The 27,842-nt window shown below is 37.2% G+C and overlaps 1 protein-coding gene and 1 long non-coding RNA gene across 2 annotated transcripts; one reads left to right on the plus strand and one right to left on the minus strand.

The window, feature by feature from the left end:
* Positions 1-286: 286 nt before the first annotated feature.
* Positions 287-27,524, plus strand: LOC113058913 (adiponectin receptor protein 2-like). The gene is made up of 8 exons (XM_026227173.1): positions 287-404; positions 8,651-8,923; positions 21,892-22,035; positions 23,772-23,943; positions 24,710-24,896; positions 25,682-25,869; positions 26,036-26,229; positions 26,328-27,524. The coding sequence occupies exons 2-8, from the start codon at positions 8,876-8,878 to the stop codon at positions 26,454-26,456; spliced, it is 1,062 nt and encodes a 353-aa protein (XP_026082958.1). The 5' UTR covers positions 287-404; positions 8,651-8,875; the 3' UTR covers positions 26,457-27,524.
* On the minus strand, positions 24,232-26,490 carry LOC113058924 (uncharacterized). The gene is made up of 4 exons (XR_003278039.1): positions 26,310-26,490; positions 26,013-26,242; positions 25,779-25,887; positions 24,232-24,916 (listed from the first exon to the last, which is right to left on the minus strand). It is a non-coding gene; the product is annotated as an uncharacterized LOC113058924 (long non-coding RNA).
* Positions 27,525-27,842: the final 318 nt, after the last annotated feature.

Raw genomic sequence — 27,842 nt, forward strand, 5'->3', positions numbered from 1 at the left:
AGCTTACTCTATTCTTTTTCTATTCCGTTTTCTTTTTATTCATTATATTATTTAAAAACCCTTTATATATATATACACACACACACACACACACACACACACACACACAGTGACGGTGAACAAAAAGAACATCAGCAACAACAAAAAAGGAAAAAAGGAAACCCAGAAACAAACAAGTTACCCCACGGACTACAAATCCCGTTAAACCGGTCAGCCTGAAACTCGGTCACGTGACCTATCCGCGCATTCTGATTGGCCACTCTGCCCTCACGCGAGGGGCGTCACATTGAAACGCAACCATATCCAGAAAATCCAGCCACAGTCAGTCAATCCACTAAATCCGCAGCGCCGCTCCGACAAAAACACACGCTTGAAGGACAACCCCTTGCAGTTTACGCAGACAGGTGAGTAAAAACCCGACACCCACATGTAGTCGTTAGAGTATATATAAGAGTGTTTCTGACTGTATTTCTTTGCTAATGAAGTTATTTGTGTCAATATTGCTAGCTGACTAGCTCCCGTTGCTACGCTGCCTGGAACGGTCCGTCTGTTGTTTTCCAGCTTTTTTTCTTAACGGGAATTTGATTTTAACGACTAAACAGATCATTATATTATCACAAACGCGTCTAAAAGCTTCTGAAGAACGTTATGAATCTGATGAAAGAAAGTGTGTGGTCTAAACCCTGTGTATGAGTCACTTTCAGACTTGTTTGTGTCAGTCTCTGAGAGGTGAGTGAGTCCACTGATGGGGCTTTTGTTTGGAGTTGTCATGCTCGTCTTGTTTTTCCAAGTTTTCGTGCCCATAAAGAGTTCTGTCTGAGTTTCGCGACGATAGAAGATGCTGTTTTTGTTGTTGTTGTTGTTGTTGTAAACAAAGCAGCTTCGATTTAAAGGAACAGTTCACCAAATTAAACATTCTGTCACACTTCACTTACCCATGTTTTTGCAAATCCGTTTGAGTTTCTATCTTCCTAAAAACATAAAAAGAGATGTTAGGCAAGTTGGTAACCTTAAGTCACCAATCACTTCGAGTTGATGTTTTTCCAAACACAAAGAAAGTGAATGTTGATGGTGAAGATGCTGTCATCTTCCCTAACATCTCCTTTTGTGTTTTGCGGAAGACCGAAAGTCATACAAGTTTGGAAAAACGTGAGGATGAGTAAATGTTGATGGACTTGTAATTTCTGGGTGAACAAACATTTTAAATAACGGGATTGAACTGGTAGAGATCAAATGATGATGGATTTAGTGGAGGCGTTTTTTTTTTTAAATAGTGGCAATGGAAAAAAATTGTAAGCATTCCAGTTGACGTCTGTGTTTAAGCGTCAAAGTGTGAAAATGTTTGACAGCTTGCTGTTGATCTTATTGACTTGTCAACACCGCAGGCATTTCTGACCTACTTTTCTTTTCCCTCTCATGAGTACACAAGGTCCTTCTTATTTTTTACATTCTTGTGAGGATGAATTCCCTCAGTCCATTTCAGATCCACTTCAATGTCATATTCCTGCCCAGTCTTATGGTTGGTAGAGATAGACGTTAATATTTAATAAACTCAACTGATATTTCTTCTTTTTAGTGTAAATGTATTATTATTGTTATTAATTTGCTTATTTTTATGTTTTTGTTTATTGATAAATCCTATAACAGTGTTATTCTCAGGTGAAGTCTGTATAATTACTCAACTTTTTAAATAACATGTTTTTTTTAAGTGATACAGCAATTAGTTTACAGTTCAACAGGCGAAAAAGTATTTTTCATAAAACAACTTTCTGATAAAAAACCTTAATTCATATATTTTTATTGTTGTGATGTAATGATCACTTAGTTATTACTGTATCAAAAAGCAGAAATAAAACTTTCTTTTGCATACACATTATGAAACATTTAAAAAAGATTCTGTATTGCATTGGTCATTAAAAGCAATATCAGTTGATCACTACTGTTGCAACTAGCAGGCAGCATGTTATTTTTATTACCATCTACCTAACTCTCTGTGTTTTTTGTAGCAAGATAAATCCCTGTGTGCTGTACTTTGGATATATGTTCCAGGACAGCTAGTCATCTTGAAATAAATTGACTATCATGGGACAGAAGTCTTGCTTCAAGCCAGTTGTACTTCCAAATAACTGGCAGCCTCTCTCTCATGCATGGGATGAATGCTAAATATAATAGTGTAGTTGATCTCTACTACTAAAAAGTGCATCATCTTTTTTTGGTTGTTGGCGAGGGACCCAAAACAGTGTCTCATTGGCTATAAATCGAGCCTGTGCTTGTCAAAGCTGCCTGTCATCAGGCAAGTGTCTTAGACCAAACACTTGCCATTTCAAATTGATTTTGCCTGTCTGTGCATTAGGGTTGTGCCGATAGACTAATGTATGGTGTATCGACGATAGTCAGAGATATCGACATAAGCGGATTTCTCTGTCAATAATCAAGACGATATTAGGCCCATTTTCCTATTAATGTATTAGATTATAATAATAATAACTATTATTTTTATTAGGCTGCTTATTATAATTCGGCTATCAAACTGCCCAGCTATTTCACTACATCACCGCAGTTCACACACACACGCACGCACACACAAGCGTGAGCGCAGGAGGATTAGATCCTCTAGTTGCTGAAGTTGTCCGCTTTGACTCTGATAACTTGTTAAATCCATGAAATGAAAGAGATAGAAAACGAGGAGTTGGTGTCCCACACATTTAATGGCTGCTACACGACAATGCGCTCTTCTCATACATAAGAGATTAACTCTTTCTTGGCGTTACAAATGAAATAAAGACAAAATAATAACAAGGTGGCAGAGTGAATTTATCAGCCATGGTGGTTCTCACGTGGTCCTTCTCTTAAATACTTATCACTTAACTTAAAACGCACACTATGAGGTGATGACGTAGAAGGACTATGTGAGAACCACTGTGGAAGATAAGTTCGCTCTGCCGCCTTGTTGTTATTTTCATGCACACCGGACTATATTGTGATGCATGCAAAATACTGAGTTTTGGCCATTACAAAGTCTCCATCTACAAACAGACGTACATCATCTGCAGATATAAGGTATTTCACAGATTTGTCACAGGACACGCGATATGACAGTTGTGTCTGACTATATATGAGCTAGCTGTTTTAAATAAAGTATTTTTATATTTAACGTTAGTTTATCAGTATGTTTTCGATTATTGGTGTTTCCATAGGCTCTCTCTTGCGCACCTGGGCAGTTTAAAACACCAAATAGTTATGTTACAAAGAGTCTCTCTCTTGCTACACCCATGCTCGATATTATAGAGTATCGTCGATCTCTCGGGCTGACGATATGACTATTTGAAAAATGACCATATAGCCCAACATTCCTGTGCATCAGGAAAGTGACAGGCACTCTTTACAGTCCTCTCATTGGCAATCGGTCCATATTGAATTTATGCACCTGACTTTTTTTTTTTTGGACTTCTGTTTGCTGTTTGTTTTTGGAATGCAATTTATCGCTAGACCTGATATTAAAGAACCAATTACCTATTAAGAGAAAACTGTTAATGTCAGTCAAACCGTTGATAGGTCCATCTCTATTATAGTATCAGCAGTAATTGTGGGTCTCTGCAGTGGGGAAAGACACCTTATAAGAGAGGCTGATTGTGTGCCATTGATCGACAAAGCAAACATCTTTTAAATGTCAAGGGAGCCGCTCAACTCCTGAAAATCTTCATTGATTTGGTTTGGCTTGTGGTAGGTATTAGGGCATAAACTGTTTAAAACCAAAGTATGATGCACTGTGTGGCACATCAGCATGTCATTCCTCACTTCCCATAATCTGAACAAGGTGGGATGACGTTGCCAAGACGACCGTCTCCACTGTGGCTCATCCTGTCTGTGTAGATAATGTACTGGAAAGCTGCTCAGTAATCCATGTCATTTTGCCTTAGTCTGTTCATTTTGAAACCAGCAGTTTCTTTAGTCCACTATCTATGGTAAATTTGAGGTTTAGGCAAAGCGCTCTATTTTGACCTTGGTCATACTGGTTTGCACATGAGTTGGACCTCTGTCAAAGCAAATTAAGCATTTGACAATCTGGTATGTCCGAGGAACATGGTCAGGTGTGAAGGACAGGTTAAATTTATTTCTGCATCATGACTTGTAGTTATTATTATCAGTGTCAAGCTAAAAAAAAAATTTGGTCTGATTTAGCATCGGAGGAGCTGAGGATACTTTTTTTCTATATAGATTAGTAGTTGAATTTTCCTCTTTGACTCTCACAAAGGGCCTCTTCCTCTCTGACAGAAGTTCAGTGCTGCGCTAGTGATCAGCTCTGGTCTCATGACCGAAAAACGGCACACAAAGGCACCTCTGACCCCCCTTTTTTACTCTTTTACCCAGTCACATGACACACACACATAAACGACTGGCTCCAACAACTACTTTTGTTTGGGTTTCTCCATTCCCTCACTTGTTTTAGACATTTTTTCTTCAGTCAGTAATCCTCAGGAAAATCAGATGTTGGAGCTGTGTGTTTATGTATCTTGTAGGGACATGTTAGTTAGCACCAGTGAGGTCTCTTTGAATATTGGTGGGATGCTGAACAAAATCAAAGTAAAAGGTACCAAAATTACCAAGATTTTTTTATTTTCTTTCTCTCTCGCTTTCTGAAAATCAGAATTAGGCTCCCCACTGTCAATGAAATATCAGATATTGTGAAACTCTGATTTTTTTCAGCCCGGGGTATTTTTTACTGAATCTTTTATCCAGTATTATTAATATTAAATATTATTTATTTAAAAATGTTAAAATATTAACAAATGTTTTATATGTAATTAAATGGTAAAATTTAATTATTAGTATATTAAAAATATAAATAAATTGTTTTAATGTTTTGTATTTATATATTTTAAGTACCATTGTAATATAAGTTTATAAACTAATGTAATAAAATCTAAATTGCTCTTTGAGTGCCTTCTATATAAAATGTATTTTTTTATTTTTATTTTTTTAAGTTACTTAATCACATACAGCATGAAGACTTATGTTGATTTGGGCTGTCGTGTTGAATTTAGATCTTGAGACTAGATAGATTTTGTGTGTGCATGAGATATTATCAACAGAAATGGAATTCTCAAGCATTCCCTACACACAGTCACATGCATGTGATCATACATGATTCACTGAGTTTGCAAAGATCTGTCACATTCCTGAGGTTCATCTGCTGCCAGAACATAAAAGCTGTGCTACAATTCCATGAATAACCACTTTTACTTTGAATTTGCGTTTTGACCTTTTGTAAACCGAGAGGTGGATCCTGTCTATCATAATGCAAGCATTTCTCTGACCAATTTAGTCATCAAGTGATGGTATAGCATGCAACATCATGTCTTTGCAGCTTATGAATTTGTTGATCTGTAGGTGTGGTCTAGACCGTGTTCTTGCGTATGTGTCTGTCTCAGTCTCTCCCCTTTTACAGTGTAATAGTGATTAATTTCCTTCATGCCCACTCTTGAACAACAGCTGATGCTGCAAAAAACATCCAGCGTCAAGTGGGCATGGTTCCATGGACAAGGAGAACATGACACACAACTTATGCCACTTTTCCACTGCATGGTATGGCACGGTACAGTTCTGTTTTGGTTCACTTTTGGGGGGTTTTCCACAGGGTACAGTACCTGGCACCTGGTCCTTTTTTTAGTACCACATTGGTTGAGGTTCCAGTTGAACCATACCATTACCAAAATGTGACATGTAAACTCTGCTGATCACGGATTGGCATGAGAGAGTCATCTATACCTGCGTCACTGAACATGCGGCACAAACACAAAAGAACCGCTAGATTTAAAACTCAGCTGTTTCTGTTGAGGAAGTATAGACGTTCCTCTTGTTGGAAGAGCGGATCCAGTGAGAGCTTGATGGGACAATGTGGAATGAAAAGTTTTTCACGAGTCATGGCAGTAGAGGCTGTGCAACAATAATAACATGTGAATAATCTCACCCACTCTAAAGCAGTACTACTAAACTGCAGTGGAAACGCAAGCCGAGTCGAGCCGTGCCGTACCACGCAGTGGAAAAGCGCCAATACTGTTCTAGACTTACTTGCTCTGATTGCTGTTCCCCTTTTGCATCTTGCAAGTTGGCCTCATGAAATGCTTTCTTCCCATTTCTGGAGAGTTTTCCAGCAGTCAGAGATTGTGGATGTATGCATTTTTAGGTTTTGGAGAAGGTACAATGGATCTAAGTGATAGTGCATGTAGTTGTAAAAAGAGACAGATGTAGTTTTAAGTCTGATGTCATGGATCAGCGACACTCTCTCAGGTGTTCTGTGACAGTTCTAGCAGTGCCAGCGTAAAGACTGCCATCCTTCGAGATTGAAACTTGTCTTTGCAGATATGGAATTGCTGACAAATTCCCGAGCTGTGACAATTTAGAGCTGAAAACACAGAAAAGTCAGCTGGCAGTGTTGGTCAGCTGTTTGAGTGGCAAGAGAAAATCAATTTCAAATGTCATTTCTTTCTTTTTTTCCCTGCTATGCACTTTTGCTAGCTGGTGTCTCAATTGATTTACTTCTTTCTCAGTATCTTTTCTGCAGAAAAAGTCTGAGCTACACAATAGAAATTGACTACCTGATTCTTTGGTCGTGTTTTTTGTTCATAAATAGATTTTCCGCGATATCTGTATAAGTGTGTTTAAGCTTTGTTCCCAGGAATACTGGTGTATATACTGGAATATCCGGTGTATTTATTTGTTGATCGATACAGTATAGATGTATGTGTCCACATGTTGCCAAAAGACTCTATCAAGACTCTATCAAGAAAACTCGATGCCTGGCTGAACAAAGTTGCTTACAAAGTGCAACAGAACATAAGCTACTCCGATGACACGGACTCATTCAATTATTCACTGCATAATCTGTTATTTGAGGATCGAGTGAGTGAAGATGTATTTGAATGCACCGGTTAGAAACTAATTAGGAATTAATGCTGCGTTTTTTTTTTTTCTACCAAAATAAAAGCTCAATAGTTTACCATTTTAAAGAAAAAATTAATTAATAAATAAAGAGATACCAATATTAGTACTGCAGTTTTATCTGAGACATTTGATATTTTTTTTTACCAACATTGTATAGCTGTACTGAATGATAAAAAATTACTTACAATTTGTTCTGACTGCTCAAAATGAGACCCTTCAAAAATCAGATTTAATCATTTCATACATCATGTATGCAGCTTTATCCATCAGATTGCTTTTTTGTAATCTTAACATCAGAAAAACACAAGTTGTCTGCAAGGCAAGACTCAACAGCTATAGGATTGCATGCGAATATGACACTCATGTTAGAGTTAACTGATGTCAGAGCCATTGACATTGATGATTAACTGATAATAATGACCGATCCTCCCCACCCTATGAAGGGAAGGATGGATAGATGTATGCAGACATTGAAACTGCTTGTATCAGTTTTCTCCTCAGGCACAACAGTCCTGCACTGCAGGTCAAGGAAGCAAAAGGGGTCAGTTTCACACTCCAGTGTGTCACATGATACCAAAATGGTTTGTGACACCAGAGAATGCACAGAACTTGAGAAGATGAGGGCATCGTCTTGTTTTTTTTTCCAAACTGGACACATAACACCTTGCAATTAGAGTTTCTAACTGAATCTGATTTCCTGGCTTGTGAGCTAACAGCTGTTGCCACACTTTTTATTTACAAAAGGAGTGAAACTCCAAGCAGACGATTGCTGTCAGTTTCACAGCTGTGGCTGTAAAGCCTCTCGCTTCTGTGAACTTGGCAGACTGCTCAAGGCTTGCAGCTGATACCAACTCAAATTAAACGCACTTCAGGCTGGGAGAGAGCATTTGAAGGCGAGGGCTGATTTCAGTTGTCGGTCAAATGCTGTAGATGTGGTACAAAAACCGGGCTAATCTGTATTTTGTCAGAATGTGGATGAGGATTGCTAAGAGATCCTGATTAGCCTTGTTAAAATATTCTCTTTTTATCATTTAATGCTTAAGCTTTGAACACCAGATTAGTTTTTTAGCATGACTTGACACAATAAGCGACACTGAACCTCAGGTGATCGGTTTTAACTCAAGTGCCCTTGTGTGGTGCGAGCACCCTGGAAGGACCGCAGGGGTTGCAACATCTGATTGCTGTACTCAGGATGAAATTATTGCATTTTTAGCTTGGATTAAGGCTATGTCAGCTCTTGCACAGACGTTTTTGACCCACTACTAACAAGCAGCATCACCGATTTCAAAACCTGTTTTGAAACAGGATTTATTAACTTGAGTTCTCCTTACTCCATTCATAAAAAGCCCACTGAGCCGTTACTCTTATGTCATTTAAAACCACAGCTGATCAGATGCATAAATTCTCAATCGTTGCAGTCACATGTATTTATCTGCCATCTAACCCCATACTTTTAGCAAGCAGAAGTAAATGGGCATTGATTGGAGCCAGTTTATATATTTAGCTGCTGCTATTTCAGAGCATATGATTTGGCAAACGTATGGTTGTTAATTACAGCTGTATCAAGTAACAAGCCACTTGTGCTAATTAAGGAAACATAATGAATGTGGACTTACGAAGAGTACCGTTCAAAAGTTTGGGGTCAGTAAGATTATTGTATCTTTTAGTTTGTTATATTTAATGTTATTTCTTATGTTTTTACCAGGTCCATAAGCGAGTCTCCTGTTCTGCTGTGAATTCACGGAGGACAGTTTTGGAGTTGAGTGCCCTCTGGGTCCAGCAGCATTAAGAAAGAGCAGCGGCAACAGGAAGCAAGCTGGACGGGGGGGAGGTGAGGAAGGACGAAGGCGCCGACTTTGTCCTGAGACACAGAGTCTGTACCAGAAGTGATACTACTGACCCCACCCACACTTCAGACGGCCCAGACACCATGAGTGCCAGCGCAGATCACCGATTGGAAGGCCCCGCACATAATGGGGTGAGTGCAGAACCACAGAGTCCATTACTGTTTACTAATGAAACTGGTCAGCTTTTATCAGACTTGATCAACCATCCTGGTCCCTAGATATTGGCATTGACATAAAAGACATATTGGTCAACCACCGCTCCTGTTATTTATGGGAGTGAGGCATAATAAAGCATAAAGTTAGAGAAGTTTGAAGCTTCCTTAACCTTGGTAAAACATGAACACACAGCTTTGAGTGCTTTCTATCAGTTTAATCAAATACACCAATAAATTAGATCCTGTGACAAGTAACTGCAGTTCATTGGTTTGTAGCAACTTGGCACATTAGAAATTATTCTGTCACAGGTTTGTAGATCCTTTAACAAAGCCTTATTTGATCAGATTTATTACGCTTAGTATAAAAGTGTATAAACCATAAATTGCCCTTATTTATAGCAAAGGACACAGAAACATGCATTTCATACACATTGAAATGCATGTATATGGTATTATAGGATCACAAGTAGCTTATATTGGTTGATTATAAATAATTCTCACTCAATAAGATAAGTGCACTCACTTGAGAACTCAATGGACTGTTTATAAAAGCTAATGAACTATTAATGGATGCTTTACAGTGACTGCACACACTCTAATTTGCATCTGTAGGTAGTTATGGTCCCAAAGATTAACAGATTCATCATTTGAGGTGTGTGTATAGGAGAACTGCTTAGGGATCATGTGCCTGTGCGTTATTTGTTTTTGTGAGCTATAATTACTCATCACAGTTCAGTATAGACAGAGAAAGTCTCAGAGGAGTCTGTATGGGCTCAAAAGGTTGTGAAAGAATCTATGGAGGAATACAGATTGGTTTAGATGAGGGTCGTAGGAATATGCTTGGGGAGAAAGAGACTGTTACATTCAAGTGGCTGAGTTGATATTTTCCTGTTCATTTGGTTTGATATTGCTTTGTTTATCTTACATGCCCAGTTTTGAATAATTCGTATCCACGTCTCTACATCTGCTTCATGTTACACTGATATGCAGATAGCTCTAACAGTGTTAGGAGTTTTAAAGAGGACTCTTTGTATTTGCATGAGCTGTCTGTCTCTGTTATTTGCATGCCTCCAACACAAATACACACAATGGTTGTCTGTTGTGTAATCTGAAACGGGCAGCATTTGTGTAAGGCATTGTGAGCCACATGGCGGTTGGCTTCCGAGGCTATGGCGTGGTGTGGTCAGACAGGACAGGTGTAAAACTATCCCATCCCTATAGCAGATAGGCTGGCTTTTCGGGTAAAGGTAGATCCACGACAACATAGCCAGGATGATGAAATTTTAAACAGTCCTCAGGACATAGTAATAGACACTGTTCTGTGTTTATTTTGCATCATGTTTCTGGTGGATGTGGTTGAGTTTTCGTGTCAGTTTAGGACTACTGAGATAAATCAGTTTTAATTTTAATGAGCGTTTAATTGGATCATATGTCCATCAGTACACAGGAGAGACTATGGCATGTGAGCAGACCTTGAAAATGAGAATCAACTATTTTCCCCTTGAGTAAACCATAATTGTCCTGGTTCACAGAACCAGCTGTAGAGTTTACACCTTTTTGCATAAAATTTGAATGTTTTCCCCCCCTTGCTATTTGAATATGTCTTAGTCATTCACAGAGGACGCATACACACTATATTTTCTTTAAAAATGTTGGTCAAGGTCCAATCAGAAGAATCTGGTGGTAGTAGGATAAGCATATTTAAACATTGAAAATTACGTTTATTGTAATATTTCTACTCTGAGAAATGTTTTATTCTGTTGATACCCATTAAAGATTTTTTTTTTTAATCAGGTTTATTCAAAATGTTATTTGAAAAATTTGTTTATTTAATAACTCGAGTAGGTTTTTCTGCCATAAAGATAGCCAAAGAAGGTTTTAATCAAACAAATAAATACACAAACAGCATGGGATGTAAGTTAATAAATTTATAAATGCACCTTTTTTTTTTTTTTTTGTCAGTTCCACCTTGCTGTTTTAACTCTTGAATATATCTTGTGTGACCGGTCCCATAATTCTCTGAAGAAATATTCTACATTCCTCATGTTTTCTGTTTTGACTTACTGCTAAAAAAACATTGCTTTAACATGGAATGCAGTGGGCCATACCGTAAGCTTATCTCTTCCGCTTATCAAAGCTTGCTCTGAAGCTCACTACACTAATACAAATTCACCTGTAAACTGGGTTATAGGTCACAAAACAACTGCTAAACACACCTGTTTTCGTGTAAGGCATAAAGCTACAGGAGATGATTCTCTCATATTTAAGTTTTAAGTAAAGCTGCAGTATTAGGGTTACTGTTCTTAATGAGAGAGGGTGGATTTCATCTGTTTGCTTTATGATCTTTGGTTTTCCAAAGGTAACAGGTTGTTTTCCTCTAATCTGCAGCTTTACCTTGGTGCTATGCAGTGGTGTCAAAAGTATTGGCATTCATTACTCAAGTAGAAGTATAGATACTAGGGTTTAAAAAGACTTTTGTAGAAGTTGAAGTATCAGCTCAAGCTTTTTACTCAAGTAAAAGTGTAAAAGTACTGGTTTAAAAAACTACTTAAAGTATAAAAGTAAAAGTAATGTAAGGGAAAAAATGCCATTAAGAACAAAAGCTTGGGCCGCGCCACAGGGGCCTATTGTGAACTACCCCACCTCCTAAAAAAACAATTTTCTAAACGCTATAATGACTATAATGTTATATTAAAATGTTCATGTTGAAAAATTTGGGATCCACAAGGCTACCTGTTTCAGCTGCATATATGCCCACTGAAAATGAACACATTTTAGTAAAATGCAAATACATTAAAGAGCTAGAGATATGATGACTAGTTGCCAATACGTATTGTTATGGTGCAAAAAGTCAATCTTCAGAGGCATGTCATCAATAAGCTTTAATGGAATGTAAATGTACATCCAAGATTAGCTGCAGGAATCTGTGCGGGGAATGGACAAGAACATTGGTGCAGGCTTAGTAACAATTACACTTGTATTGTTGTCTATATACAATAAACATTATAGTGCTGTCAAAATTAATGCTGTAAAATGATAATTTATTAAAACGTCTCGCTACCAAACTACCTACAGTAGCTTAATTTGTGGAGGAGGAAGAGGAAGCACCCATTTGGTAAATGAGCCAGTGAGAAATAATAACTTTTAAGTAGGGTCCAGTGCCTTTTCGATACTTTTAAAAGGTACCGGCTCCTAAACGGTGCTGAACCGATACTTAAAAAAAAGAACCTCAAAAAAACTATGGATAACTTTGAAGAACATTACAAATATTTTAAATAAATCCATAGCTTTCACCTTGGATTCTCTCATTTCCCAAGTTGTGCTTCCCTTAATCTAAGGCTAATAAATGTATTTCACAGTCTGGGCCATTATTTAATACAAAAGCACACATAATGTTTCTACTGTATCTCTGTCACTCTCTCTGATATTTAGTTAAGATGAGTGCTGTCTGTTACTGTCTTTAATCAGTCCTGTGAATTACTGTATGCTCATTCTTTATAAAGTAGCAACAATGTCATTTTTAAAATACAGTACTGCGCAAGTCTTATGGAAAAATTAGTATTTTCACCTCAAAAAAGGGTTTTAAGCCAGTTATTTATATCTTTTGCTGTAGTGTGTCCATAGGAAATATCAGTTTGCCATTAATTTTAATAATAATCTAGTGCGATTTTGAATGCACAAGCAGTTTGACAATGGCAAAATGAATGTTTGGAAATGTAAACTGATATTTTCTACTGACACACTACAGCAAAATATATAAATAACTGTCCAAACACCATTCTTTTAAGTAAAATTACTAACGTGCCTAAGACTTTTGCACAGTAGCTATTGTATGTAAAAAAGTACGTATGATTCTATTAAGTATATTTAAATACATGCAATTAAAGTATGTGTTCGTTCATATGTGTTAAGGGCTAGATTTTCGCTGGAGGAAACGGCTGTTTAGTGATGAGCGGTGAACAGCGAAAACAGTAGATGAGAAAGTGACTGCTTCTTCGTGACCTTTTGTAAACTGTATTTATGGCAAAGAACTGCACAGAAACGGATATTCTAACAATCTATCGATAAACACACACCTTGTGTCCTCTGTCTCTGTTTGAGCTCGCGCTGCTCCGCCGCGGTCTGCGGATTGAAGAGCGCCCTGAAAGACGGGAGGAGACCGGTCTGACGCTGGTTTCATGTGAAATTTAAGCGGACTGACTCTGAGGCGATCGGGTACCGGTTCCATACCCAACCCTACTTTTAAGAAATATATTTTTTGATAAACGAACCCAAACCTGTCTATGTCCTGGCTGGACTGTGATGTGATTTGTGTCACGTGCAGGTGCGATGGATTGCGTACAAACCAATAGGGTGTCGGAATGGTATATGTTTATACTTCTCATCCAACCACAATCAAATTCACTCCATCCGGATGGCGCAATTTATCTGGATAGTTTTTTATTTTTATTTTTTTTGAATGATGAAGCCGGAATGAAAACAAGCCGAAATGAAATAGCAGTAACGAATCTATTTTTAAAATGTAAGGAGTAGAAAGTACAGATACTTGCGTGAAAATGTAAGGAGTAGAAGTAAAAAGTCGGCTGAAAAATAATTACTCAAGTAAAGTATAGATACCCCAAATTTCTACTTAAGTACAGTAACGAAGTATTTGTACTTCGTTACTTGACACCTCTGGTGCTATGGCAACAGTCTAGTTAGATGATTGGTTTTTATATGGCAACAGCAGGAAGACTGGAGATCTATTGGTTCCACAAGGTCAATTTTTAACCAGGAACTACTTGATTCTGTTGATTGGAAGACAGCAATTTTGTTTCCTAATAAAGGGGGTAAAGTTAAACATCAGTCAGTTGAATCACTTTTATGGGATGATGTCATGTGTGACCTCTTGCCAGTGCATGAACTCAGCCATCTGGTGGACTAAAAATGGTTTAATTCTTAAGATGTACGACTCTGATAACTCAGTCTCACCACACACAGTCAGAACTTCCTCTGGTGCTTTTTCAGTTTGTGGTATTTCTATGCTATTTCTTGTTCTTCTTTCTAATCAGTGACACGCAACCATTAAAGTGTAGCCTAATTGCACTTAATTTCTGAGGAAGCCAAACTAGAGAAGTGCATTTGTCAAATGATCTCAATTAAAGTCTAAATGTCTGGTTAATATCTGTCTTCCCAAACTGTTGAGTTCCTTAACAATTACTTGTGTTTATTATCAATGTTTTGGTCAACGAAGTAACCTATGCTCTTGTAATTAGTTTGATCATTCCCATGTTTCTCTTTCTGGAACTCAGGAAGGGATATATTTTTGGATAAAGAGCATTATTAATTCAGGCTTTCTGTCCCTCTAGGGATTCAGTCGAAAAATCTGTTTTTAAGTTGTTTGTCTGTGTGCACGTGAAGCGAGAGTTTGAGTAAGCGTGTCAGCATCACATGCGTGCGGCAACACTGGCAATGGGGTTAGTCTGTATAAAGGTCAGTTCCTGATTGAGCAAGAAACTGTGTGGAACATGTGATGTTTATCGTGGAAAGGAGAGGACTGAAGACTGGTGAAAGGAAAGAAGATCAAGAAGAATAGATGGCCTTGGGTCCCCCGACTCTGTGGTTTTAAACGTGGTGTTAAGAGCCTGGTAAGGAGAGCATGGAGACAGAATGGCAATTACAGTAGGATTCCTAGCAAAAGACAGACGAGGTGGAAAATGATTCCTGTGGGACAGTGTCTCCCCACACAGTCTTGCTCCCATAAGGGGTTTCTTTGTAAGTGGTGCTTGTTACAGGAACCTGAGAGTTTGGATGGCAAAAAAGTTTTGTGAGTATCCATGTAGTGTATATAAGGCCAATCTTACTGTAACAAAGGTTATCTACGTGTGCAATTTAAGAAGGATGAAAATGAAAACATGAGATTCTGTTGTTGTTCTCTTTACACTTTGTACGTTCATGTGATGTATTTTTCTGCTGGCCTTAAATGATTGTTATCAGTCACAAATAGTGCCGGTCAAACCTGCTTAACTGGATTGCATTCTGCTTTCAAAGAACCAAAGGACAAATATGTTGTTTTGCAGGACAAACGTTTCAGGCTGTAAGCTCAGCTGACATAAAGTTGATCAAAAGAGACATTTATAACATTACAAAAGATTTCTATTTCAAATAAATGCTGTTCTTTTCAAATTATAAAATACAATTTGAACCTTTTAAAATCCATTTTATATTATAATAAAAGAGCCAATCGTTAATTGGTAAAGTCATCACATTACTGCAGCTGCTGTTAGAAGTCCTCTTTAAATACGTTTTTTATAACGCTGTTTGAGCAAAGGTCACATTTATTACAGTTGTTGTCAGATGTCTTTGATTTCAAATATGAAATTTAATCATAAGCTTAGTGAACAGTTTCGGAGAATTTGATGTTGATGAGTTGCACTTGCATGCCCGAGAGTGACATGACTTGTCTTAAAGGACATTGGACCTTCCAGGTTTAAATGTCTGAAAATAATTAAGAGTGGAAAATATTAGTTAGAAATGATTGTAATCACATACATTACTTGTAAGTACCTGAAATAGTTATGTTTCTTATTACATTTGATAACTTGTAATCTGTTTCCTTTTGCAATTCCAAAGTAACCTTCTTAACACTGTCCACCATATTACTGTTTTTACTGTGCTTTTGATTCATACTTGTTGAGACTTCCTTCTAAAACATGAACAAATGTCCTTCTAACCACCCCAAAATGTTGACTGTTAGTTTTTATGGTAGCATCTGACCATAACTTAGCTTATCATATGTACATATACTTTGGAGGAATGTGAGAGGAGTTAAATGACTTGTAGATGTAATAAAATGTTCTGGTTCAGAGATACGCTGGTGCTGTAGCTGAACTGTTGTAGCTTCTGAACTGTACTAAATGAGACACCGTGGCCCTCCCACTGAGACTGTGCCATTCCAGGGACTAACAACAGGACGTTCCTAGCAATCCAGGAATTGAAATGTGAGTCATATTCCTATCAAACCCGAGCTACTTTGCCAAACCACAGCTTCAGTTGTTTGTCACTGAACACATGCCCCTCTCTCTCAAAATGTCTCATAAGGTATTTCAAAGTCACCTAAGAGTGCGTCATATGTGCTACATTATTTTTATATTACCAGTGATGAGGTGCCAGCACGCTTGGTGTAAATATTTTGACAGTCTTCACACGGCTGTCTATTGAAGTTTGAGCGGTGTGTACAAGCATAACTTCTTACACTGTTGACTTAATGAGGTCATTTAATAATGGAACATACCTTCACATGAACCTTCACACTTTTTTAAAGTGTCAAATGATTAGTCCCATATCTTCCTTGTTTAAAATAGCTACATCTGTGACATACGTTTCGATGAGCAGTTGGTTTCTGTTTTCATCCTGCTTTAACTATAACCTCCATGTTGCTGTATTAAACATCAAATATGGTATAATTAATTAACGCTGTAAACTTGTGATGTTGCATGCTGTCTTATTGAACCTAGAACCTTTGGATGTTAAAAATCTATCATTACAGCATAGCAGTTTTTAGGCTGTTCCTTTGTGGTGTTGAGTACAAGGCTTGACCCAGTCCTTTTCTGTAAAGTAGCTCACATATGATCTGGGTCTTCGACTAGAATACAATATGACCTGCTGTCCACTAGCTAATCTCACACGAGACCCCAGAGCTGCCAGAAAGCCCTGCCGGCCTCCTGCAGAGACCCAGTGTGTCTGATTTTTCTGACAAAAATATATCTTGCATTCATTCCTATTCTGAAGGTTGACACAGTTTAAGTTGTTTGTTTAATAATGTTTTATAAATGTAATATTTTGTCTACTTCAGAGCAGTGTTGGTGGTAACACATTCAAGTAAGAGGAGTCAAATAATAAGATCACTCTTACCAAGTAGCACATTACTTTTGCATTTGCAACAAAGTATCGGAGTTACTTTTTCAAATATGTAATGCAATACTTTTTGCCCAGAGGCTTATTAATTTCTCTTTTGCTGTGAAAGGGACTTTACAGAATTTTTATTATTATTTTGTTATTAAAAAAAACATAGCAAGTAGCAACATAATGCATTACTCTACATAAAAGGTAACTAACTTTATTTTTTTTGAGTAACGCAATATTGAAATGCATTACTTTTAAAAGTAACTTTCCCTAATAATGCTTAAGAGTCATATCATGGAAATTGATTCTTGATTCTTAGAAAATAAGGCATTCAAAGTACTATAGATGCTACTGTGCAAATCAGAGAGGCTTGGTCATGTGAAACTAACTTATAACTGTTTCAGTCCAAGAGACTTTGAATAAAATTATGTATGGAATCTTAATAGTTTAACTTTGCTACATGAACTTCCCTGACCTCTAAAACTTTGATTGCATGTATTCAGCAACTAGTGCAAATACAGCCACTGATGCATCTTGACCGTACATGTCGCTTTATTTTCTCCATATGTGGTCTCTTGTTTCTGATCGGTGAAGGAAAACACCACTTAAACAAAGCTTTTAAGATGCTGGCAGTGTTATTAGGTAGCAGGTGGCGGGGGTATTAAAGCTGAGTCATGCTAAACCCAGCAAATCAGACCGTCTGCATGTCGTTTAGGCTCCGGTGAACATACCGAAGAGGTCAAGTGCACTGGAGTGCTATGTTACATTGAAGTGTTAGATTTTTATTTTATTTTTTTACTTTTCCCATCAGGGTCCGTAATAAACCTACATGGTTGTTTTTTAAGGGCTTGGAGTCGATGTTTTGTTCTGTATTTACTCTCCCTTTTTCCTTTACACGGATCTGTACGAGTTGTCCCAGCTGTGTCCCCAGCAAACAGTTTTTTTTTATTTTCTCTCTCTCTCTCTCTCTCTCTCTCTGTCTGTCTGGCAGGAAAGTGATTATGGTTCTTGATGATCTCTAGAGAGGGTCATTACATTCAACCAATCAGAGAATGCAGTGAGCATAACACTGCACATATCAATTACTCTGGGATTGAGGGCGGTGTGGTGTGACCAAAATCTTACATTACAGCATGAGTCATTTTATATCACTGTAACAATATCTATCATAATATAGATTTTTCTTGGAAATTCAGTAGAAAAAATATTTTTATATTATAATAACCATGTGGTAAAACCTATTTTTGAATTATGCAGTGGATTTGAACAAATCTTTATTTATTTAGATGCACACAAAAAAATGCAGGATTTTTGTTTTTGTTTGTTAAAAAATGTATCATTTTATAATATTTTGCTTTTATAATTTTTTATGTTTTATAATTTATAAATTTGTTCTGGTTTACCAATTTATATAACGTTTTAAAGTTTAAACCTTTATCTGGGAACGTGTTGAGTTTGAAAGCTGCAAAAATGTACAAAACCACCTCTAAAATTGTGGTTGCATTTCTCACGATGACACTTTTTATTTGTTGTGAAGAGGTACTATTTTTTTCCATTAAAGGTCGAATAGAGTGAATACAGTGTTTTGTGTGTTCACACATGCCTTTGTGAGGTGGTGTGCACATTAATCGCTTGTTTGGGATTGTTTTTAGGGTGTGTTTGAGTTTGGTGACCTAATATGACAACCATGTGCAAGTCATTTCACACCCTGTTCTCCTGAACATTGTTAAACTGGAAAATGAACTACAGCATGTGCTCACAACAGCAGTTTGAGTCCACTTACAAAACACACACTTAAATGTTTGCTTTAGAAGTGTGTACAAGATTCATTTGTTTCACTGGCATTTTTTATAGGCCTTTTAAGCCCAGCAAGAGCACTATATAGCAAGGGTGATACATTTGTCAGAGCTATGGATGGCACCCTTGAATATCTCAGCATTAGGGTGAAACTGGCAGATACCACACATTTAATTTGCACACATACACTTTTAATGAGCATGAACTGAACACAATCAGCCTTACAGTGTGCCGTCTTGTTGGCAGGCATCAGAAGTAGGTTATTCATGCATTATAGATCCAGTTCTGGTCCTGCATGGCTGCTCTTGTTGACAAGACAGACACACTGTTAGCTGGTCGGCCTTTTAACCGTGACCTCTCTGTTCACGGGTTTACTTGTTCAAGTGTCCCAGATTTTGCTTGTTAGATGGATAGTTTGTCAGGTAAAAATATATTTAGGACTCTCGGGAGTCTATTTCACTGCATTGCACAATACCTGGTTCATCTCATTCACAATCAGTACTTTGTCAGGAACATAACTACACCTGTATTTTATTTGTAATATTAACTGATGTCCAGACATTGTTTTTATTGGTTTCTAAACCCATCATTTAAGACTAAACTTAATTTAAATGATTGGACTTCTGGATTTTTGCCTGATTTTTTTATCTGACTGGCATAGATTTATACTATAATATATTATAGTGATGTTCTCATCTTATTGTTGTTTTAACATTGTTTAATATACAGAGTAGCACAGACGAACAATCCACTACAGTAAGTAAACAATAAGTAAAAAATAATAATAATAAAAATAAAAAAAAACTGAACATTTAGGATCATTAGAAAAGCACAGGTAGTTGAGTTTGATAAACTCTGCAGTGCATTGTGTGTGTGTGTGTGTGTGTGTGTGTGTGTAAAACCTTGTATCTTCCAAAATATACAAAGACTATACATCTTGACAAACAAGTGGAACAGCTCTGAAAGAAGTCTACGTCAATAGATAAAGAGCCATAATAACTCAATCAGGGAACCTTATAAACACAACTCTTAATCAGTATATATGAAAACAAACAAACAACAAAAAACGAGACCAGAAAGTGTGTATTTGTGGGGTGGGTGAATCTCCTTTAATTCAAGTTAAACCTTTAAGCTTCTGTAAAGTATGAGCACAAAGTCTAATGGTGTCCTCTCTGGTGCCATGAATGCGAGCAGTAGACAGTTCAAGATACACCACGTCTATAAAAGTGAGAACCCAATATTGCTTATTAAGAGAACTTGGAGGCTTCCATCTTTTTGCAGCAATTTTCTTGACCACTGTCAAGCCAGCTAAAAAGACTCACTTCTGCATTTTGTTTCGTTGGATGTCAGACAATAATTTAAAAGTAGTCAATAACAATTTCTATTTATTCACTTTTTTTAGACTAAACCTATTTTAAACTGATGACTTTTGGCATACCAAAAGTGAAAAGGGAATATTTAATCCATTTTTACAATTAAAATGATAGTTTAATTCTAATTGTATGATTATTTTTTTTATTAAAAAATGTTTTATTATTATTATATTGTTATTAAATATTGTATTTAAATATATAAAAATATATAATATATAAAATTAATAATATATTATAAAAAAAATTTTGTTATTGACTTTTTTTGTTATTGTTTGAAGTTTTATTGTGTGTGTGTGTGTGTGTGTGTGTGTGTGTGTGTGTGATATTTTAATTGGTAAATTTCTCATTTGATCCATTCATCCATTTTAAAAGGCCTATGTGAAGAATTGCCTTATTTGATGCAAAAATGTAGTTTGTCTTTCTGCTAAGCTGGTGATGTTGAAAAGCTAAACTCAAGGTTGAATAAGTTTAGAAACCACTGAAGCGTGTCTATTTATGGTCCTGCCTTAAATCGCTGCCAGGGTGAAGCAAAAAGTTGGTGCAAGAACGCAAGCGTCTGTTTCTGATTTTATTGACTGACTGAACCTAATTACAGAGTAAAAGAAATTTGGTTCAGATGCATTCGCGGTTGAATCTTGTCTTCTGTCATCTGTGTGTGGTCACACTGTCAGAATGGCACTGAACATACTGCAGTAGGACCCCTGCTGGCTGTCCACTGGAAGTGATGCTGATGCTCCAGCTCAGGGCCTTCAAGGTCACCTACATTCGTGCCTCTGCTCCAGTCATACCTTAATCAGCTTGAGGACAACCTCCAGCTGTGTGTGTGTGTGTATGTGTTTCTCAGTATCAGCCTGAGGAAAGAGGAGGGGGCTATTCTTAAAGCTGCAAGGGAATTAGTACCACGCTAATGCCATGTCAACACTGATTACTGAGACACTGATTGTCCCACTGGCCAAGTCTGATCTGAGGCTTGTCAAGAGAGGCTTGTCAACCTGTACTACTAAACAACACCTCACACTTTCACCCTCTGCAACCCTTTCTCCTTCTGTCTTATCTGTTTGTCCAGCAGTTTGCCACAGATTTGCTACAAGACAAAGCCGACTTGATATTTATTCAACGCAGGCTGCTTTGGGAGAGCCTGTGTGTGTGTGTTTATATATCTGAGCAGTGGCAGTACCTGAGAGAGAGACTTCTCTCCGATACTGTTAATAGTTTGTGTTAGTGATGTTTGAACACACACCCTACTGTGTTTAACATATATATGCATATCTTTTAAACATATAATGCCTCTTGGGGACGACCCCCACCCACACACACACAGCGCTGATTGTTGGTATAAGCACATGCTGTACGCAAAGAGATAAAATGGAGTGAGTCCCCAGGGCTTTGCTTCCAACACACAAAGCACTGAAAACATGCCATAAGCAAGGTCATACCAATCAATGCAGTATTAATTAAATTGAGTGTGTGTATTAGAGAGAGTACTTAAATGACCTTTTATATGGGCTGGGAGTTTGATGTCCCGGTTGACTGGGTGTTGGGGTCAGGGTGGTTGACTAGTCGTCCATTGAATTTACCTACATTTATTATCTTTCTTTATTTTTTAAATCTTTAATTTAAATATTTTTGAATATTTCATTGCGATATTTATAAAGATGCATCTTTAACTCTTTATAAAATGTAATAAGAAATATAAAAAAATAAACTTTTTTTGTATTTATAATACTAATAATATATATATATATATATATATATATATATATATATATATATATAATAAACACTTTCTCTATTTTTTTTTTTTAAATGAATAGATGATGAATTTTACAAATAATATATACACTGTGCCAGATTATGCTGAAACCTGACAAACTTTGTGATTGTTTTCAGTGTCTCTTTGCGAGGAGGGTGGTACATGAAAAGGAGAAGGAAACAACTGAAAGAAAAGAGGAAGAAGAGGATAAGAGCTCTGATGAAGGCCTTTTGCTACAGGCGCACCATGCCATGGAGAGGATGGAGGAGTTTGTGCACAAGGTCAGACTCTCAAGTGCATCTCTCACGCACACACATTTGTTTCATAGCTCTGTAAACACAGATGTTCATTATCATTGAGTTTATGAAACACATGACATAAGCACACCTGACCCGAGCAGAGTGCTCACAGCTGCTCTTACTTTTTATCTCCTGGCTCCAGCAGCCTCTCATCTCAATCTTGTATTGAGAGTCTGCCATATGCAGAGGAACAGGAACAGGAACTGAAAGCCGTCCTTTGTAACATGCGCTGCAATGCTGAGCCCTATAAACCAGCTCAAGTTTAGTTTTCTTTTTGAGCCCCATGTGCTTTAATGGCTCTATCCGTCCTCTCCTCTCTCCCCCTCTGGGGAAGAAGCCAAAGCTCTCTGCGTCAAAGAGCAAACACAGTGCAAGATCCAGCCAGTGCCATTCACTATCAGCACTTGGGTACACTATCTTGAAAAGAACACATCTAGGAAGATTTTAAAACACACATCCAGACAGATGACGGAAAGTTACGTCATGGAGTCGATCAAACAACCTTACCTAGTTTCATTGGTTTTATTTATTTAAAAGCATGCCCAGATACACACAGAGCTAGGAGCTGTTGTATCTGCGGAGAGAACAGCTCCTAGCTCTGTGTGTATCTGGGCATGCATTTAAATAAATGGCCTCGGCTGTAGTCACTGCATGTACCGTACTTCTAGGTGTAATCCTGTGGTCACGGCTGTGACTGGTATGATTGCACGGGAGTGGTTTTCATCAGCAGTATTTGGCAGAATGCTGCTAAGAAACTGCAGATCTTCTTCCCCGCAGTGTTACCACAGTTGGTAAAGAGAAACCAGACAACCTATTTTTAAGAAAACTACACACAAGAAAAAAAAAATACAGATTCAGTAATATATTGTTCAGGTTTTTTTTCTCTCAAATCTTATGAAAGGAACCGTATACACAATTGTGCATATTAAAATGCTTTAGTTGAGGGTGAAATAGTTCACCCCTAAATATATTACTTAATATTTATTCACCCTCAGGCCACCCGGGGTGACTTTTTTTTGTCTGAACAGAATTGGATAAATGCAGCATTATATCACTTACTCACCAAAAGATGGTCCTCTGCAGTGAATGGGTGCCATCAGAATCAGAGTCCAAACAGTTGATAAAGACATCACAATAATACACAAGTAATGCAGTTCACTGCAGAAGATTATCTGGTGAACAAGTAATGTAATGCTACATTTCTTCAAATCTTTCTTCCAAATCATTTCTTCATTTTCAGAAATTTTTCATTTTTCAGTAAACTATTTAATTAAACTGCACATATTTTTATTCAGGTGGCTTGCTATAAATTTCAACTTGCTTTTCTGGATTCAAAGGTTCTTTCTCAACCTTGATATTAGTTGCCTTGAGCTGCTGTGCTGAAAATGCAGTGCATATTTTACATGCAATTATACACAAGCTTTGCACTAACATACTTCTGTAGAGCATGTTTTGAGTCTAAGAATTATTTCTGGTTCTCTGTGTAATTTTTCCTGTGCCTTAACTCATAATTACTGTAATACTTATCTCTTGCTCTCAACTCCTCTCACATAATTACTTTCTGAAGTCAAATGAGAGGGCTTTTCTCATGCCAGCGTGTAATGCTGACCTGAGCTTGGCGTAATGATATGTCAAAGAATGACCAGATGTGTCATCTTTTCAAAACCGCAGGGTTGCTTTTGAGATCTTACAGTGATTCTTTTAATTTGGTGTCTTAGATGTGGGAGGGCAGATGGCGTGTCATTCCACATGATGTCCTCCCTGACTGGCTGAAGGATAATGATTTCCTGTTGCATGGGCACCGGCCTCCCATGCCCTCCTTCAGAGCATGTTTCAAGAGCATCTTCAGAATCCATACAGAAACGGGCAACATTTGGACACATCTTTTAGGTTAAACACACTTACACACAAAACATTCACAGTTTGTTAAAAATGTATTTATTTATTTTACTTCTGAAATGTAGAAGTAACTCTATTTATATCTAAATTGAATATGAAAAAAAAAAAGTACATTTTGATTACAAAAGAACAAAAACAACTCCAGTGTTTAAATAATTTAATTTATCTTAGATTTATTTTAGATCATTATATATAATTTTTTTTAATTATATAAATGATTAACAGAAATACATTAATATAAGTGTATATAAAAATATATATAAATAAAATGATTTAAATGAAATGGAAACTACATCAAAAACTTTATTTTCTGCATGCTGTACTGCCACCTAGTGGAGAAATGTAGTCATTCTTCACATAACATTGAATGCAGAGGCTGTAAGGTATAAGAGGTATTATATATCTGTACAAAGTCATGCTAAACAATAGACTGTGGGTCTAGGTAATGGTATTGATTGTGAGATGAGATCGTAATGTGCAGCTATTGATCTTCTACACCTTTGGACTCGTGTTGTGACTGAGCCCATAATGGACAAAACAGATGTTTGATGTTGATCTACTAGAAACTGCTAAGCTTACTTGAGTTCAGTTTGATTTCGATTTTACACTTTGTACATTTATTGATTTATTGCCTTGACCTATAGAGAGCAAGGGCCTATGTACAACTGACTGAATGACTATTAGCATTTATAGGAGTTTTGAGATTGAACTCTTAACACACACATACATGTAACCAGCATTTCCCTTGTGTCTACAGGCTGCCTGTTCTTTCTCTGTCTGGGCATTGTGTACATGTTCAGGCCCAATATGTCGTTTGTGGCCCCGTTCCAGGAGAAGATTGTCATCGGTGCATTCTTCCTGGGAGCCATTCTCTGCCTGTCCTTCTCCTGGCTCTTTCACACAGTCTACTGCCACTCAGAGGGGGTGTCCCGTGTCTTCTCAAAGTAAGCACCTGCAACACTCACTGCATATACATTTTTATTTTTATTAAAAAGGCCATTTGTAACTTTGTAAATTTGTAACAATGTGCAAGGCTTCCAGTTATTTTAGTTGTATTAAAGAGCTTAGTCGGTTTGATATTGCTAATAGGTATTTCTTATATTATTTTAATGTATTATTGTAATTATAAACACACAGATTTACAGCGCAAATAGTTTTAACGTTTACTGAACTTTGTTATTCTTCTAGTTATTTACGTATTGTGGCTAATGAATCTGAAGTCTCGCACATTCACAGAAAATAGCACATGTCCACGTTGCAAAATAAGGTGGATCGTATTCCCAACTATTAGGACATCTTTAAACTATGGGTGACACTTTATTATAAGATTCAGTACTTTAATATTAATTGATGCACTAGGATCAATTTATGACATATGTAATGTTACTTAGTAGATATAGTCCTTTTTTTAAAGTCCAAAACATCTGTTAATGTGTATTTTATTAATATATAATATAATGTTAATTTATTTTTTACTTTAAAACTAATCTATATGTAAAAATTAAGTAAGATTAATTCTGTGGAATTTCGTTTAATTTTAATTTATTATATATATAAAAAAAAACGTTTATTAAATTTGAATTAATAAATAAAAAATTAAGAATTTTATTGAAATTTATACTTTTTCATTTAAATGAAAAAGAAAAATTGGGGCATATTAAAAATGAAAAAAAAAAAAAATCATTCACTTATTTAATGTAGATTTTTCTCTCATTCCTTTCTATCACAGGTTAGACTACTCGGGCATTGCGTTTCTGATCATGGGCAGTTTTGTACCTTGGCTGTATTACTCTTTCTACTGCTCCCCTCAGCCCTGTTTCATATACCTGATAGTGGTGTGTATCCTGGGGGTCGCTGCCATCACAGTCTCACAGTGTGATTTCTTCGCCACACCACAGTACCGTGGAGTCAGGGCTGGTAAGACACTGTCTCACTCTGTTCAGGACAAATGTTTGACCTTTTTCCACGTGCAAGTCATGGGTCATAAACCTCTGCTTGTGCTTGGTGCTTAACAAGTCTAGAAATGACTAGTAGTGCAATATAAATACTTAAATGAGTACCTGTCCTGTCTTCTTTGTCTCAGGTGTGTTTGTGGGTCTGGGCCTCAGTGGGGTCGTCCCCACGCTGCACTTTATGATCACTGAGGGCTTCCTGAGGGCCACCACCATGGGTCAGATGGGCTGGCTGTTCCTCATGGCCGTCCTGTACATCACCGGAGCCTGCCTGTACGCTGCACGCATCCCAGAGAGATTCTTCCCTGGCAAATGTGACATCTGGGTGAGTCGATGTCCTGGAATTCATACACAGAGTTCACAAACCATGTTAGCCTCTCGATACATTTAAAGTCTAATCCGTACCTTGTCATTATTTTGCAGTTCCACTCTCATCAGCTGTTCCATATCCTGGTGGTAGCAGGTGCTTTTGTGCACTTCCACGGTGTGTCCAACCTGCAGGAGTTTCGTTACACAGCCGGAGGAGGCTGTGCAGAGGAGGGTGGAGCCTGAGCCCCGTGTCACCACTAGAGGGAGACAACGTCCCTCTTACCTTAGCCTCCAACAAGTGTTCCTCCTGCCCATGAGGGGTAAACCTAAGAGGACAGCACTCAACGACAAAGATACCCACCTTTATTATTTTTCTTTTTCCGTTTTTGGTTTGTTCTCTGTTTTGCCCCCTTAAATAAAATGCATGGGATAAGGTGGACACAGGTTGAGGGTGGCAGTTTGTGTTTCCTAGATCATACATTGATAAAGAAGAGGTTTTTTTGGCTTGGTCTATTGCTGTTTGATGGTCTATTGCTTTGTACAAGAAAAAGAGTTAAACACAAAAAAAAAAAAAAAAAAATCAAAATGTGTGACCGTTTCTTGGGGTGGGCAGTTAGCAATTTTAAACTTTTTTTTTTTTCATGTAAATAAGATTTCTAAATTTTGGGTTATATAGATTTATACGAAAATAAAGAAAAAAAATGTTTAAAAAAATAAAATACATCATTATGATTATATGGTTTAACGGAGGTAAAAGAGAAAACGTGGGACCGATACCTGTGTGGTCTCGAGTCAGAAGCGGCCAACCAGACGCCTCGGTGTTCTGTTATCTTAAGCACAGCTGTTAAGATCAAAAAATGCACCTGTAGGCCGGTGGGACGCCCTGCACACGATAGAGCCGCTAGGATTTAGCACTCACATACTCCGCAGGCCTTCAGATCGCTGTCAGTGCTGCTTCCTTCCACACAGAAGGCAGGTTTTCCATCTTCTGATTATTTCTCTCTCTGTTCTTGTTTTATTCATCTTTGTGAATGTTGACTTCTACCTGATTTAAGAAAAGAAAAGAAAAAAAAAAATCAACAAAAGCGAGAACACAGAATCATACTCGAGCAGTGCAAGGATGTATTCGTTGTGTAATGTTCTGTGTTCACCATCTGTACGCAATATAATTTATTAAAGTTTTCATGGAAACATTACAACAAGCTGTAATATTCCACATTTCCACATGAGCAATGTTTGTTCTATCAGAGATTTTTACATGCATTGATATTTATTTTAATTTTAAAATAAAGAAAAAACACTTTAACTTTCTTTACCGTTGTGGTTTGTTTTTCTTTACTTGCTACTGAGGTTCATTTCTGCACACCAAGTTAAAGTTTTAAATCGGTTGCAAAATTTATTTTCACAATTATAATATATATTTTACTAGTTTCTCTAGGACTCTCAAAAGTGTGTAGAAGTCTTCTACCTTTCACATAACAGTTCATGATAGTAGCTAAACTTAAGAATTGCCAATCAGTACAGTCACTTTAACAATTTCCTGTTGCTAGTGTAATTAGTCACATGACATTTGCTGAAAAAACTGATAATAAAGGTCCTACTAACGAGTTGGACGGTCATGACTCAAGT

This window comes from Carassius auratus, chromosome 4 (genome assembly GCF_003368295.1).
Source record: "Carassius auratus strain Wakin chromosome 4, ASM336829v1, whole genome shotgun sequence".
NCBI classification, from domain to species: Eukaryota; Metazoa; Chordata; class Actinopteri; order Cypriniformes; family Cyprinidae; genus Carassius; species Carassius auratus.